Below are 15488 nucleotides of genomic sequence, written 5' to 3'. Positions count from 1 at the left end.
TATTCCCTGATGGGAGTTTGGACGGGAAGGGCAGGGTGCCTGGAAGATGCTGGGGGCGGGTGGGGGAATCCTAGGATACACTGGTCATCGATGCTGTTCAGTGTGAAGCGGGTGTTGGAGAATCGGGCGAAGCCATCCCGGTACAGCCAGGCCCGCAGTGGGATGTACTATGGGGGAGGTGGGAATGGAGAGAGAGAAAAGGGAAGGAGGATCAATTCCAGCACTTTCACACCTCCTGGCTTTTGCACCTGCTGTTTCCTCCATCTGAAATGCTCTGCCTTCTTTCCCACATCATCCTGCAAGAATCTGCCCAAATATCAGCCTTCTGATTCGACCCCCTCTTTCCAGCGGGTAGGAGTGGGTATGGAGAGATGCAGAAGGGAACAAAATTAACGGGCCTTTCCTCTGCTCCACCACCACAAGTGACAGCTGCCAGACGGTGAGCTGCAGGAGGGCAGGGGCCGAGCCTGTCTTAGACGCTCCGATGTCCTGTGCCCAGCATATTGTACCATGAAGGTTTAAGTGTTGAATGCATGGGTGGAGGGAGTACAGCAGCTGTTTGGTTAAGAGAGTCCATTGTCAGGATCCGAATCCCTGCTCTGCCACTCACAGCTGTGTGACCTCGAGCAAGTTGCTCAACCTGTCTGATCTATCTCCTTATCTGTAAAATGAAGCAAACAAAAGAACCTACCTCCCTGGTTAATTAGAAGGACTGAAAGAAAGAAAATCTGCTAAATACTGGGCCTGGTACTTAGTAGGTGCTCAATAAATGTTGGCTGTGGTTACCACGGATGACTGAACGGAGAAGGAAGGCAGAGATGATCCAGATACTGCGGCCTCTGAGATGGCCAAGCTTGGATCGGTTGACCACCCCCTGGGGTCTCCCAGGCAGGTAAAACCAGACAGCTCACACGGGTGCCCCCAGAATGGCTGTCCTGTCCCCTGGGCCAGCTGCCCCGCCCCCGCCCCTAGGAGAGAGCACCTGTCTTGGTCACTCACCGACATCACCAGCACGTAGACACGCAGGTCAAACTTGCGGCCTGTCAAGCAAGGGGAGAATGAATTGGCATAACAAATACCGATGGTGTGTCCAGTGCCGAGCTAGGTTTGTGGGAGATGGCAGTGGACAGGCCAATGTGAATCCCAATAAAACCACAGGAGGTGCCACGTGCCTGCCTAGCCCAGAGTAGGTGGGGCCTTCAGGCGGGAGGCGCTGCCTGAACAGAGTTTCAGAGGGGACAAAGGGGGCTTGGTCCAAGGGCAGAGTGCAAGGAGACAAGATCAGTGAGGTCAGCAGGGGCCGGTTTCTGAGCAGTTTTGGGGTCTTGTTCCAGCAACCATGGGAAGCCACTGAGGGGTGTCTGACCCCCCTGGCGACTGTGTGTGGAATAGAGCAAAGGGGACCAGAGCCATGGGCGTCAGCGAGGAAGGAGAGGTCTGTGGCCAGAACTGGGTATGGAGGCGGCCAGCCAGGTTCAAGAGCTGCGTGGAGCCTTGATGAAGAACCATATGTGGGAGGAGAAGAGAGGGACGTTTCCAGAATAGTCTCCACCTTCTGGCTTGGTGAGGGGAGGACAGTTCTGTCCCCAGGTAGGGAGGCTGAGGGGTGAGCCAGATGGTAAGGGGAGGACAAGGCTGGATTTTAGTCTTGTTGGGTTTGAGCTGCAGAGAGATGCTCGCAAGGGCATGTCACAGACTGTGGGACATCAGGGTCTGTGGTGTGGAGCAAGGTCTCAGCCGGAGACAGAAATCTGGGAGTCACGGGATCTGGGTGGTGATTAAAGTCATGAAGAGGATGGGGGTCACTGGGGGAGGGAGGGGCGGAGGAGAGACCCACGGAAGTCCCCAAGGAAGGACAATGCCTGAGGAAGTGAGAGGGGGCAAGTGATATTAATGCTATTCCATGGGGCCCCTTCAGAGCACTGGCCCCTCTTGGTCAAGACCCTGCAGGACAGGGTTCCATCTTTGCATCCAATCATGCCTGGCAGCAGGCTGAGCCCATGACTGGCTGCTGATCCAGGCTTGTTGACTGACTAACCAACCAACCATCCTGTAGAAGGGCAGGGAGCAGAGACGCACATCTCACCTCCTATCAAGTAGGGATTTTCGATGTAACGCTGAGCTACATAGTTCTCCACGGGAATTTCATCTTTCTGGTCATCAGAACTTCTTGTGTCCTAGTTGTAACAATAATTGTTATTAACATTTTTGGGGGGGGAGCATTTCCTGTGTAAGAGGCACTGTGTTAGGCACTCTACTTTGGGTATATGATCTGATCCTCAGATCAACCCTGTCAGGAAAGTACTAATGTTATCACCATTTTATAGATGAGAAACTGAAGCACAGAGAGGGGGAGTGACTTGCCCAAGGTCACACAGCTGATGGGTGGTACAGCTGGGAAGTCGTCTCACACAGGCTGGGCCCAGAGCCTGGGCATTTAACATCCAAATCTATGCTGTCCAATAAGGCAGCTACCAGTCACATGTGGCTATGTACATTTATATTTTAAATTGATTAAAAGGAAATGATATTACATGTGACAGTAAGGATGAAATTCAGAGGCATCATGCTAAGTGAAATAAGCCAGACCTAAACGGACAAATCTTGTCTGATTCCACTTCCACGAGGTGAGAGTAGTGAAATTCTGAGACAGAAGGTAGGAAGGCGGCTGTCAGGGGTTGGGGGCAGCGGGGCAGGAGTTAGTGTTTAATGGGTACAAGGTTCAGCTGGGGAAGATGAAAAAGTTCCAGAAATGGAACACAGTTTGCACAAAACTATGAATGTACTTAATGCCATTGAATTGCACACTTGAATAAGGCTAAACTGAAAATTTTTATGTATATTTTATCATAGTCAAAGAGGAAATAAATTAAAAGTCCAGCCTTTCAAGTTGCCCTAGCCTCATTTCCATTGTCTGGATATTAACATGTCACTAATGGTCAGGACATTAGAGAGCACGAGCGTGTGCCATTCCCCCCACTGGAGAAAGTCCCATTGATGGTGCTGCTGGAGTATCACCCGGGCCTCCAAGGACATTCCTCTCCCTTCTCTTCCTGCGGATTCTTTGCAGCCAGCCCAATTCAGGCCTTTTCACCTCACCATCTGCAAAGCCCTTTCCCACCCATTGTCCCCTTCACGGTAACCTTGTGAGGCCCCAGGGCAAATGTCACATGCTTGGTGAGGTCATCTGGGCCCAAGGGCAGAATTTTCTACATCTACCATCTCCCCCACCCTGAAGATTTGCTTCTCCATCAAAACTGCCAGTTCTTCTCTTTCTGGGGTCCAGGGCCACCCACACCTATACTCACATGGCTTCCAGAGGGGTTGACAGTGTTTCGGGCCGGCTGGGCCTCCAGGCTGGTGAGCTTCTTCCCAGCGGTGCCCTGACAGTTTCATGGGAGGAACAGGGACACACAGTGAGGAGGGGCAATTCGTTTATTGTGCCCCTGCTGCGAGCCCACTGGCACAGTAGGCACAGGTGGTGACAGCCTGCTCCTGTCACGCAGCCTGCACCATTACCATCTTTCAGGTTCAGAGGGGTTCGGCGCTTTCCCCAAGACCACAGAGCTGCTGAACGGTGGAGACAGGGTGGGCCAGCATTTCTATTATACAGATTCCTGCACCAAGACAGGCTTGGGTTGGGGGGCAGGGAGAGGGCTGCTTCAGGCTTAGTCCAGGAGCCGGAGGAACAATTAGCCAAACTCCCCCAGCCAGATGAGTCAGAGGCCCAGGAAAAGAGCGTACTGTTCTCTTAGACACACTAACTCATCCTATCTTCAACGGGTACTTTACTATCCTGATTTACTGGGAGCACCAAAAAGTGAAATAACTTGCCCAAGCTCACACAGCTAAGAAGTAGTAAGGTCAGGATTTGAACCCAGGCAATTTGGCTCCAGAGACCCTGCACCCATGGGCAGGCCTGTGGGCAGAGCTCCTTTGCCAGCCCTCCGAGCATTGAGTGTGAGGAGGAGGGGCCCCTGATCCTTGCAAGGGGGCAAAGGAGGGTGTGGGGAGGAAGGGGGAGAGGTAAGCTCACCTTCTTCCAGTCCATGATGTCCTTCAGCCTCCGGAAGAGGAAGATGCCCTTCCCCTGTGACCGGGCTACCTGAGGTGGGGGTGAGGGCAGAAAGATTGGCTTTTAGCTCCATGTGGTTCCCTATGGGCCCCTGGACCTGGGGCCCTTCCCCAGCATTTCTCTGACTCCAACTCCTTTGTGGGCCTCGCAGCTGTCCCCAAGGATTGGCCCAGTGCAGCCTTGAAGGGGTTGGGACAGAGAAGGTGTTAAGTCTGGCGGGTGGGAGGGAGGGAAGTAGGGAAGAAAGTGAGAGACTTGGTTCACAAAGGCACACAATTGCATGAATAATACAAAGGAGCAGACAATTAAAAAGCCATTTCTAACAGTCCTGGGAACATATCATCCAATTCTTTTTTTGGAAATCAATTTGCCTTCCTAATTAGATTTTGCTTCAGCTAATACTGAAGTCAGTCTGCCTTTACTGAATTCCAGTATAGATAATTCAAAGCTTCAGAGTCTCAGGGTTGGGAGTATCTTTAACATCATGCAGAGCAGGAGGCACCAAAGACATTGCCCACTCTGCGACATCCCTCTACAGGTCACCTGCCTGACCTTGCACATTCACAAAGCCAGGGAGCTCACTACCCTCCCCTGCCCCTAGATAGCCCATTCCATGGCAGGATAGCTGTATTAGGCAGTCATCCAACAGGTACGTAATAGGTGTGCTTGGCTTTATGCTATAGCAATAACCTAGACCTCATGGACTTTCACAGCTTAATCTGTGTTGGGCTAAAATCTATCTGCCTGGTACTGGCCTCAAGGGCCTCCTAGAACAAATCTGACTTCTAGACCCCAGAACAGCCTTTTTTAATTATTTGCAGCCATTGAGCAGGTGACCCAGAGTCGTTTTTCTCCAGCATAAATGCACCCAGCCTGTGCAAATTCTCATTTCGTTCTCATCTTCTTGGAGCATGGCCCAGCTGGTTAAAGAGAAGCTCTTTATACAGTGTGAGATGGACAGAGCTGTCACTGACATGCCTATTCCAGAAGATATCCTCCTAAGGGAAGAATCCTAAAGAGTGGAGAATAAACTTCCTGCATGGTGATTTATCAGGGTGGTTGAGACTGGAAATCATCTAATATCTAGCCTGCCGGACTGTTATTTCCAAAAGCAATCATGATATTCCCAGTCCCATATGTCTTCCACAACCTTATTACCCTGCACCTTCCATCAAGAGCAGAAATAGCTGTCCCTTCTCCTTGAATCTATGTGAGCCTATAGGACTGTCTCAGCTATTTTTATGTACAGCAGAAGCGATCCTGTGTGAGTTTCAATACTAGGTCATAAAACGCAGCACAGCTTCCACACGCTTTCTCTTGGAGGATGGTCACCCTGGGAACCCAGCCACCATGCTGTGAGGAAGTTCAGGGCACATGGAGAGGCCCATGTGAAGGGCAACTGAGTCTTCTAGCCCTCAACCCTGGCTGAGCTCCCGGCCAGCAGCCAGTACCAACTTGCCAGCTGAGCTAGTGAGCCAGCTTGGCAGTAAATTCTCCAGCCCTCGGTAAAGCTGCCTTGAAAAATGCTGGAGCAGCCACAAGCCCAGCTTGGAGGCTTGTGAGCTACATCAGAGATGACTGTTGTTTCAAGCCTCTGAGTTTGGAATGAAGCAACAGAAACCAAAATTTAGGGGAACAGTTCCTAACAATGATGTTAGCAGCTAATATGTCTCAGCGATGAACCAGGCACACAGGTTTCACACTCAAGTCCTCATTAAAGCGTTTCAAAAAACTTGTATGTAGGCATTAATATCCCCATTTTGCAGCCAAGGAAACCAAGGGACAGAGAAGTCAAGCCCTCTGCTCAAAGTTACCTAGCTTGTAGGTGACAAATCCAGGCTTGTTAAATCTGTTTCACAAGCCTAGTGCTCACTCAGCTCCTGCAAAATGTGAGGGAGTATGCAGAATTAGGTGATAAACATGGTGTCACTTCTGGGAGCATCAGTGTTACCTGATGAATCGGGAAGAAGATATTTTTATGGTATTTTTATTTAAAGATATGCTATTGATTGGGCTTCCCTTGTGGCTCAGTTGGTAAAAAATCCACCTGCAATGTGGGAGACCTGGGTTCAATCCCTAGGTTGGGAAGATCCCCTGGAGAAGGGAAAGGCTACCCACTCCAGTATTCTGGCCTGAAGAATTCCATGAACTCTACAGTCCATGGGGGTCACAAAGAGTTGGACACGACTGAATGACTTTCACTTTCACTTTCATGTTTTTGATTGGAAAACAATACAAGTGGATTACTAAAATGAACCCGTTTGATTTTGTATCACCTGCAGCCACTCACAGACTGGAAAAGGTCAGTTTTCATTCCAATCCCAAAGAAAGGCAATGCCAAAGAATACTCAAACTACCGCACAATTGCACTCATCTCACACGCTAGTAAAGTAATGCTCAAAATTCTCCAAGCCAGGCTTCAGCAATATGTGAACCATGAACTTCCTGATGTTCAAGCTGGTTTTAGAAAAGGCAGAGGAGCCAGAGATCAAATTGCCAACATCCACTGGATCATGGAAAAAGCAAGAGAGTTCCAGAAAAACATCTATTTCTGCTTTATTGATTATGCCAAAGCCTTTGACTGTGTGGATCACAATCAACTGTGGAAAATTCTGAAAGAGATGGGAATACCAGACCACCTGATCTGCCTCTTGAGAAATCTGTATGCAGGTCAGGAAGCAACAGTTAGAACTGGACATGGAACAACAGACTGGTTCCAAATAGGAAAAGGAGTTCGTCAAGGCTGTATATTGTCACCCTGCTTATTTAACTTATATGCAGAGTACATCATGAGAAACGCTGGACTGGAAGAAACACAAGCTGGAATCAAGATTGCCGGGAGAAAAATCAATAACCTCAGATATGCAGATGACACCACCCTTATGGCAGAAAGTGAAGAGGAACTAAAAAGCCTCTTGATGAAGGTGAAAGTGGAGAGTGAAAAAGTTGGCTTAAAGCTCAACATTCAGAAAACGAAGATCATGGCATCTGGCCCCATCACTTCATGGGAAATAGATGGGGAACAGTGGAAACAGTGTCAGACTTTATTTTTCTGGGCTCCAAAATCACTGCAGATGGTTACTGCAGCCATGAAATTAAAAGACGCTTACTCCTTGGAAGGAAAGTTATGACCAACCTAGATAGCATATTCAAAAGCAGAGACATTACTTCGCCAACAAGGGTTCGTCTAGCCAAGGCTATGGTTTTTCCTGTGGTCATGTATGGATGTGAGAGTTGGACTGTGAAGAAAGCTGAACGCCAAAGAATTGATGCTTTTGAACTGTGGTGTTGAAGAAGACTCTTGAGAGTCCCTTGGACTGCAAGGAGATCCAACCAGTCCATTCTGAAGGAGATCAGCCCTGGGATTTCTTTGGAAGGAATGATGCTAAAGCTGAAACTTCAGTACTTTGGCCACCTCATGCGAAGAGTTGACTCATTGGAAAAGACTGTGATGCTGGGAGGGATTGGGGGCAAGAGGAAAAGGGGACGACAGAGGATGAGATGGCTGGATGGCATCACTGACTCGATGGACATGAGTCTGAGTGAACTCCGGGAGTTGGTGATGGACAGGGAGGCCTGGCATGCTGCGATTCATGGGGTTGCAAAGAGTCGGACATGACTGAGCGACTGATCTGATCTGATCTGATCTGCAGCCACTCACAGCCCTTCACCCCCTCCCTCCCCCTGCTATGCCCCTGGGGGCCATTCATCAGGGGTCATATTCAGTGGGTGTTGCAGATGTGGTTGGTGGTCTCCCCAGCAACCATTCTCTTTCCTTGCCAATGGAACCCCATTTGGGTCTCCTCTTCCCTGTGGCCCTGCCCTCTGGGGAGGTCTGAGCTCTCAGAGTGGTTCCATGCCTCTGCCACATGATTGGTTCAGGTGTGAGCTGGCAAGATGCCAGGGGAAGGAAGTCTGCCGTGGTGACTTCTGGGAATTTGTGTCTTCTTCTAAAGGCCACAAAACCAGGGTATTCCCTTATTCCCGTGGCAGGTGGAGATGTGAGGGGGTGGGTTAGGGCTGCAGCAGCCTTGTTGTGACTGAGAGGAGCAGTCAGCCCACTGAACTGGGAGTAGATGATAATGTAGAACAGCCTAACGAACCAACTCTGGATTCGACCTTCCATCATCAAAGGAAATTCCCTGGGGTCTGTAAATTTGAATGAGGAAAATTTTTCATCTTTATTTTCATTAACCCATGACTAGATTTTCATGTTTCCTTCCGTTATAAATGCAGGCATGAAATCCTAACAGTGTTAGCCAGGCCTGTGATTTGGGTCTCAAAAGAAATCACAGTTATTTTCATATCGCATTACAACTGTCTCCAAATACTGTTTATACTCGTTACAACCTCGAAATTATGGTAACAATCGGGCCTGCTGCTAGACTCTCTTTAATTGTTAATGGACAGCACATATACTCCTGCAGCATAAGGAATGTGTTAATAGTTTGTGGCTGCCCGGTGAGAAGTGCCCACAGGACTCTGACTGCAGGACTGCAGTGAAGCCCAGCCCTGTTGGCCAGGCCAGCGATGAGGATGCAGGGACACGAAGGCTGGCCCACTCCTGGGACACAAGGGACTTCTGACAACAAATTGGGCTTGAGGCCTCGCTGAGCTCCCCTCAGCCACCCTTCCTTCACTCTCTCCCTCACTGGGGTCAGACGTGGTGGGGTATCAGCACCCCTAGCCTCTCCCGGCTCCCTCCCCCTTGTCCCACAGGCCACACTCTGGCCTGTTGAATCTTGTCTTGGCGTCTATTTCTCAGAGGACCCAGACTAACACAGTTGGTGACTGTTTTACAGCATAGTTGCTTTCTTTTACAGTCAGACACCCTCTATGCCAGGCTTCTAAAAACCCTGTCCTGTGATGGGGTCCACACACTTCACCAGATGCTAAAGAGACACGAGGCATGAGAACAGTTCAGAACCCGTGCCTCCTTGTCTGAGCTGCTGTGAGTTGGGGCTTTCTGTTACCTGCCATCCCAAACACCCCAACTCTTGGGAGAGTTCAGTGAAAAAGTGTGAGAAGCCCTGGTTGGGGTAAACCCACATAAGAAAATGTTAAAACTCGATTTTTACCATCCTATAGTTTGGACAGAGGCCCCCAAAGCCCAGAACAGCCCAGTGGTCGCCCCAGATGCTCACAGCCCTTAGTAAAGTGTCAGACCACTAAGTCTCTTTGTGGACACACAGAGAGACTGACAGACAGGGCCCTGAGTGCTAGCATCTGCCCTCCCAGCCACACAAGGGAGGCTGGAGGAGCAAGCATGGTCCCCGTGAGCTGGGTCCTGTTCATTTCCTTGTTAATGCAGAGGGCCTGGGCTGGTGGGAGAGAGAGAGTGCCTAGGTGGAAAAAAGTTTGGATTGAGGTGATTTATACACTAGACTGATGGGATGGGAAGACAGATCCCTGTAAGTGTGCACTAAATCGTGTCCAGTTCTTTGCAACCTCATGGACTGTATCCCACCAGCCTCCTCTGTCCATGGGATTCTCCAGGTAAGAATACTGGAGTGGGTTGCCATGCCCTCCTCCAGGGGATCTTCCCAACCCAGGGATCGAACCCATATCTCCTGTGTCTCCTGCATTGGCAGGTGGATGTAGTAGGCTGACACGAGGGGGATGTCTGCTCCCTTTTGACTCAGTTCAACCTTCTCCTTCCAAGCCTGCGCTGCCCCCACTGAAAAGGAAGATGAAGGCTCGCAGGCCCCAGGGAACCGTGCACAGGAGACATTGGAAGGAAATGCAGGTTGGTCGCTGCCCGACCTGGCCTGGCCACAGCAACGATGTGAAAAACCTGGTATATGAGTGGATGACAACTGGCTGGGTCACAAAGGCAGGCCTTGTGAGAACAGAGGGATTCGAGGGGCTTTCTCCCTCTAATTTCCAAATTTAGGGCAATGTCCTATTTTTTAACATTTCTCAACACCAAAGGGATCCAAACAACAGGATCCCAGAACTAATGATCTGGCCCACTGGTTCTCAGAGTGTGGCACCCAGACCAGTAGCACCCTTATAACCCAGTGCGATGGTTAATTTCGTGTGTCAGCTTGGCTGGGCAACGCTGCCCAGTCGTTCGGTCAAACGTTTGTCTAGATGCTGCTAAGAAGACATTTTTTAGATGTGATTAATATCTACAATCAGTAGACTTTAAGTACAGAATATCATTCTGGATGATGTGGGTGAGCTTCACTCATTCAGATGAGAACTTAAGAGCAAAACCCGAGGGTTCTGGAAAAAGAACAATTTTGCTGCAGGACTGTAACAGAAATCCTGCCTGAGCTTTCTGTCACCACAGTTTAGATTTACCAGCCCCCACAATATCTCATGAACTAATTCCTTACATACACACACACACACACACACACACACACACACACATACACCCTAATGGTTCTATTTCCTTGGCAAGTCCTAACTGCCCCATTTGGGAATTTGTTAGGAATGCAGATTCTCAGGCCCCACACCAGGCCTAACTGAATCCAGTAGAGTGGGTGCTTCAATCAACTCTCCAGAGGATACTCACGTGTGAGAATTACTTCTCTACAGTCTCATTACTCAAAGTGTTGTCTGTGAACCAGCCCCAGTGGCATCACCGTGAGTGGTTAACAATGCAGATTCTGAACTCTCATCCAGACCTGCTGAGAGGGGTTCTGCACTTTAACCAGATCCCCAAGGATTTGTGAGCACATCCAAATTTGGGAAGCATGGACCCAGTGCTCCTCAGGGGCAGGGGGAAGAAATGGTGTTGCCTGGACTCTGTGAAATAACAATAAAATGGTCAATTATTGGGCACCTAAGTGCGAAGCACTTTATACAGCTTATACAATTCATGTATACAACCCATGTAACTTCAATTATCTCATGACCCTGTAAGGCAGGTATGTCCATTAAGGCCATTTTACAGATGAAGAAATGGACTTAGGGGGGTTGAGTCACCTGCTCAGGGCCACACAGCTCATAAGTGGTGGCTCAGAATTAGAACCCAGGCTTCTGACTAGAAGCACCCACTCTCCACGCCCCACACCCTAGACAGGGAGCCTCAGCGATTCAGGAGAGAGGAGACACACACACACACACACACAAACATGAAGCCAAGATTCCTCCTCTTAATTACAGCTGTCGTTGTGTCTGCTGCTAACAAAGGCCGGGGGCTGGGAAAGGAATCAACTTAATGTGCAGTTGCTTGTTCCCAATTAGCACAAATTACCATGTGTCTGAGAAGATAATATTGGGAACTGGGATCCGCCCCAGTGGGTTGCAGTGTTTCTCTGCTTAACACCCTTCCAAGCCTTTCTCGCTGGCCTTCCCTTCTCCCAGGGAGGGGGATGAGCCTTCCAGCCACACATCAAGAGGCCTGAGTAAATCCTGGCTCAGTCCCCTTTGGGAGCATCCATTGTTTTTTGTCAGTTTCCCCTCCATTCACGTGCGTGTGCCTATGTCGCTTCAGTCGTGTCCGGCTCTTTGTGACCCCATGGACTGTAGCCTCCAGGCTCCTCTGTCCATGGGATTCTCCAGGCAAGAGTACTGGAGTGAGTTGCCATGCCCTCCTCCAGGGGGTCTTCCCAACCCAGGGACTGAACCTGTGTCTCCGGCACTGGCAGGCAGGTTCTTTACCACTAGTGCCGTGTACCTGTGATATTAGCTAAATCTGTATCAGCCAACACTAGCCTGTCCTCAGCCACAAGAAGGACTGCCCCCTCCCTACCCCACCCCCAGCTCCCTTCCTGGGGCCCAGCATGTTCCCAAATCCAGAAAATATTGGGGAGCTCTGATAATGCCATTCAAGGTTATGGTGGCATCGTTTTGAGAGTCCAGCCCTGGTATGAGGAAGGGCTGAGGGGCTGACAGGAGCTCTGGCACCCTTGCCTTCCTCTTTTTTCTTGATCCCCCCAAGGACTCCCTCCAGATGCAAGGCCTTTGTGCTTGCAGTTCCCTCCTCTCGGACTGCTCCGACCTCCGCCCTTCTCCAGGCTGACTCCTCTGTATCCTTCAGATTAAAGCTCAATTCTTTTTCTTTTAAATTTGTTTCCTTTCATTTTTGAATACTAATTCTTACAACGACAACAACTATCATTCAGTGAGGACCTAAGATGTGCTGTACTTTTGTTAACCCATTTAGTGACACAACAACATTATGCAATCGATAGGTGCTATAGTGATTCTCACTTTCCAGATGGGGAAACCAGGACTCGGAGAAGTTAAGTAATCTGCCTGAGGTCACACAGCTAGCAGGTGGCACAGCTAATATTTGAACCTAAGGGTTTGGCCTCAGAGCCCAATCTCTCACTTCTCCAGAGAAGCCTGCTGAAGGACTGGAGGAAGTCCTCCTGCTGTTTCCTCTGCTGGCACCATTCTCCTGATCAACACTTGCCACAGCTGTAACCACACATGTGTCCTCTACCTGAGAGTTATCTCCCCACCATCCAGTTCTGTGCCTGGCACATAGCAGGTGCTCAAAGAGCATGTGTGGGATGCCTGAATAAATAGGTCTCAGGCTCCTCATCTTTAAAACAGGGCAGATAATACCTCCTCCCAAAGGCCATCATGAGAACCTGGACAACGCAAGCAAAGCCCTTCTCACAGCCTGGCCATTGTTTTCATTCAAATCAGTAAGCGATTTCTCTGGGTTCCCTGCCTTGGGGTCCTAAGGCTCACTTGTTTATCTAGTGAACATCTGTTGAGCATCTACTATACATTTACTGAGCATATACTGTGTACCAGCAGTCACAGGTGCTGAGTCCACACACTGCAGAGAGGAGATGTTGTCAGCCCTTTAGGGAAAATCAGATGGTGCATCTAAGGCTGAATTCCCAGGCAGAGTCCTGTCCAGACATGTGCCAGTGAAGGAGCCCTGCTCCAGTGCCTAGGATGCCCCGACCCCCAGGCCTCAGCACTGGCACTCACAGGCTTCATGATCCAGGTGATGCCTGGGTTTTTGCGAAACTCCTCCACAAACAGGTGATACTCGCAGGGCATCTCAAAGGTTTTGGGGAAGAAGTCGCACTTGGCTGCCTCCAGCTTTCCTGCCTCACGCTCCAGTTGTTTCCGGAACCGCTTCAGGTTCTTCACCATGTAGTTCTTGCGGGTGAGCTGGGCGGCAAGATTGGCAAGCAGGTCACTGGTGCTCATGCTCACTGCCCTGTCCACCTCCCAACCCCAGCATCCCACCAGCTGCGGCCCTCAGCAGACCCATTCTTTGCAAGGTAAGAATAACAGTAAGAGCAACTTTGACTGAGAGTCTGCCAGTCTATAATGATCCTAACTAGGCAGCCAGAGAAACTGAGGCTCAGAAAGGTTGTCAGTTGCCCAGAGCTATCCAGATAACAGGCAGCACAGGCGGGGTTTGATCTGGGCCTGTCTGACTCCAAAGTTCTTGTTCTAACTGCTAAGCTAAACTAACCTTTTCAAATCTCCCACCTTTGTTCCCCAGCTCCTGCCCGTCCCATCTTTATGGTCTGGTTCCTCCCATTTCTTCCTTCCCATCTCTAGACTCCAAACAGATCAACTTGCCTCATCCTGAAATCACACAATCCCTCAAGCATCCTGCTTGCTCCTCCTTTGCACCAGAGGCCAGCTAGCCCATGACCTCAAGCCCCTCCCCAGGGCAGTCTGTTCCTCAGGTCTGAGATCCCTGCTGCCTCACACTAGCTCATCATGGATCTAGTGCACATACCCCACACCTGGCATGCAGCTCCAAATTCCCTTATACTTCTCCATTCTCGTCCCTGTGTTCCTAGCCAGCTGCTGCTCATTGCCATGCCCAGTCTCCAAGCCCACCCGGCTCACCTCGTAGTGGTTCCGGAAGTGACTGATCCGCACGTGCTCGCCCATGTAGGTATGGTCAAAGTTCTCCCGAAGCCAGCTGACATCACACCAGTAAAAATCCCACTCCCCTTCGCTGGAGGTGGGGGTGGGACAGAAGTTAGGACTGAGGACCTCAGCACTGCAGGGGATCTGGGGTGGGATCTGGGGCCCGGGGAGGTGCAGCTGAGGAGTGAGCAGATGTGTGCCCTTCGGGAGTCTCAAGGAGGTTTTGGGCCGCCGCTGCCCACCATGTACTTGGTGAGGCCTGAGAAAACTACAGGCTTGTGAGAGTGAAAACTACAGAAATGTTCCTACAAAAATCCAGGCTGCTGGCTTCCTTTGAACAATCAGCAGATCTCAGATCTGGCCATACTGATCCCAGATGCCTCTGTCCCCCAGCACTCATCACCATAGACAGGACACACCCTCTCCAGATCACAGTCCCCACTATGCTACATGGTCCACGACAACCTGCCAACCTCACCTGCTCGTGCTAACTGCTGGGGTCCTAGAAGCATCCACATAGCCACCTCTGAATCCACATTACCAAGCAGTGGAATTAGATCACATGTGTAAGCCCTTCCCAGTTCAAAAAGCTGTCCTTTCACTGACTCCTCAAAGCAGTCCACAAAGTGCTGTGATCATGCCTGGAGCCCTAAGATGGGGACAGCCTTGCTCACTGAGGACAGGGCAGCCTCGGGACTCACACCCAAGCCTGCCTGCCTCCAAATTCTGACCCATTTCTCACCACCATGCCAGAGAGGGGGACAGGAATCTAGACGGAGCTACCGAATTCACATAGCAGAGCAGGATACACAGAGGAGATGCCTGAAAAAGCCATAAGTGACAAGAAATAAAACACCTTGGTTACTTTCAAGTTTTTTAGTAAAAAAATTAGATATAACCAGAGCCCCATGTATATCCCTGCTTGATTGTACCTCTTATTCTCTTGTCTCAAAAGAAGCCATTAGCCCGAACTTGGAATCATATCTATGAGTGTCTTTATAGTTTTACTATGGATATATGTGTGTATTCATACATGGCACATGGCATTGTTGGCACATGCCATGTATGAATACACAAATATACACAGTAAATGTATATATACATATTAGGTTCTGTTATTATGTCCATTTTAAAGATGAAGAAACTGAGGCACAGAGAGGTTAAGAAACTAATCTATTAAGTGGCAGAGCAGGATTGGAACTCAGGCCATCATGCTCCAGAGTCCAAACTCTGTGGATAGAACCACTCTTGTCTATTTCCTTTGACAACGTGCTTCCCTTTTTTTCTTACCAATCATTTGTTTTGGGTGAATGAATAATGGATGAATGAATAAATAATGCATTATTCATTCATTCATGTAACAGACAAGTGTTGAGGTTGTCTTGGTGTCAGAGACAATGTTGGGTGCAAGGATATAGGGGGAACAAAAACACCTGGCTAGGTGGTAGGGAAGATAAATAAATAAGGAGACAAATATGCAACTCTCTAATGAGGAATTATGAAACATGCCATGAGTAATCCAGTTGGAGGCCATGAGGCAGGGCAGTTGAGGAACCTATGTTAGGTGGAGGCCACCCTGTGGAGCTGATATGTCAACTTATAT

The 15488-nt window shown here is 49.6% G+C and overlaps 1 protein-coding gene across 3 annotated transcripts in view; it reads right to left on the bottom strand.

Moving 5' to 3' along the window:
- TTLL9 (tubulin tyrosine ligase like 9) overlaps window positions 1-15488 on the bottom strand; it is a 50536-nt gene that overhangs the window by 18359 nt on the left and 16689 nt on the right. For 2 of the 3 annotated variants that reach the window (XM_059892642.1, XM_025000664.2), the window contains 8 exons: window positions 14628-14707; window positions 13862-13973; window positions 12980-13165; window positions 4037-4105; window positions 3309-3383; window positions 2087-2177; window positions 1000-1040; window positions 80-167 (listed from right to left, as the gene is read on the bottom strand). In XM_059892642.1, the coding sequence (XP_059748625.1) occupies window positions 80-167; window positions 1000-1040; window positions 2087-2177; window positions 3309-3383; window positions 4037-4105; window positions 12980-13165; window positions 13862-13973; window positions 14628-14707 (742 nt within the window). 3 annotated transcript variants of the gene reach the window in all.

The sequence above is a fragment of the Bos taurus genome, chromosome 13, assembly GCF_002263795.3.
Source record: "Bos taurus isolate L1 Dominette 01449 registration number 42190680 breed Hereford chromosome 13, ARS-UCD2.0, whole genome shotgun sequence".
Taxonomy (NCBI): domain Eukaryota; kingdom Metazoa; phylum Chordata; class Mammalia; order Artiodactyla; family Bovidae; genus Bos; species Bos taurus.
Note: the sequence above shows the minus strand (reverse complement) of the source record. Positions and strands in the feature narration are given on the sequence as shown.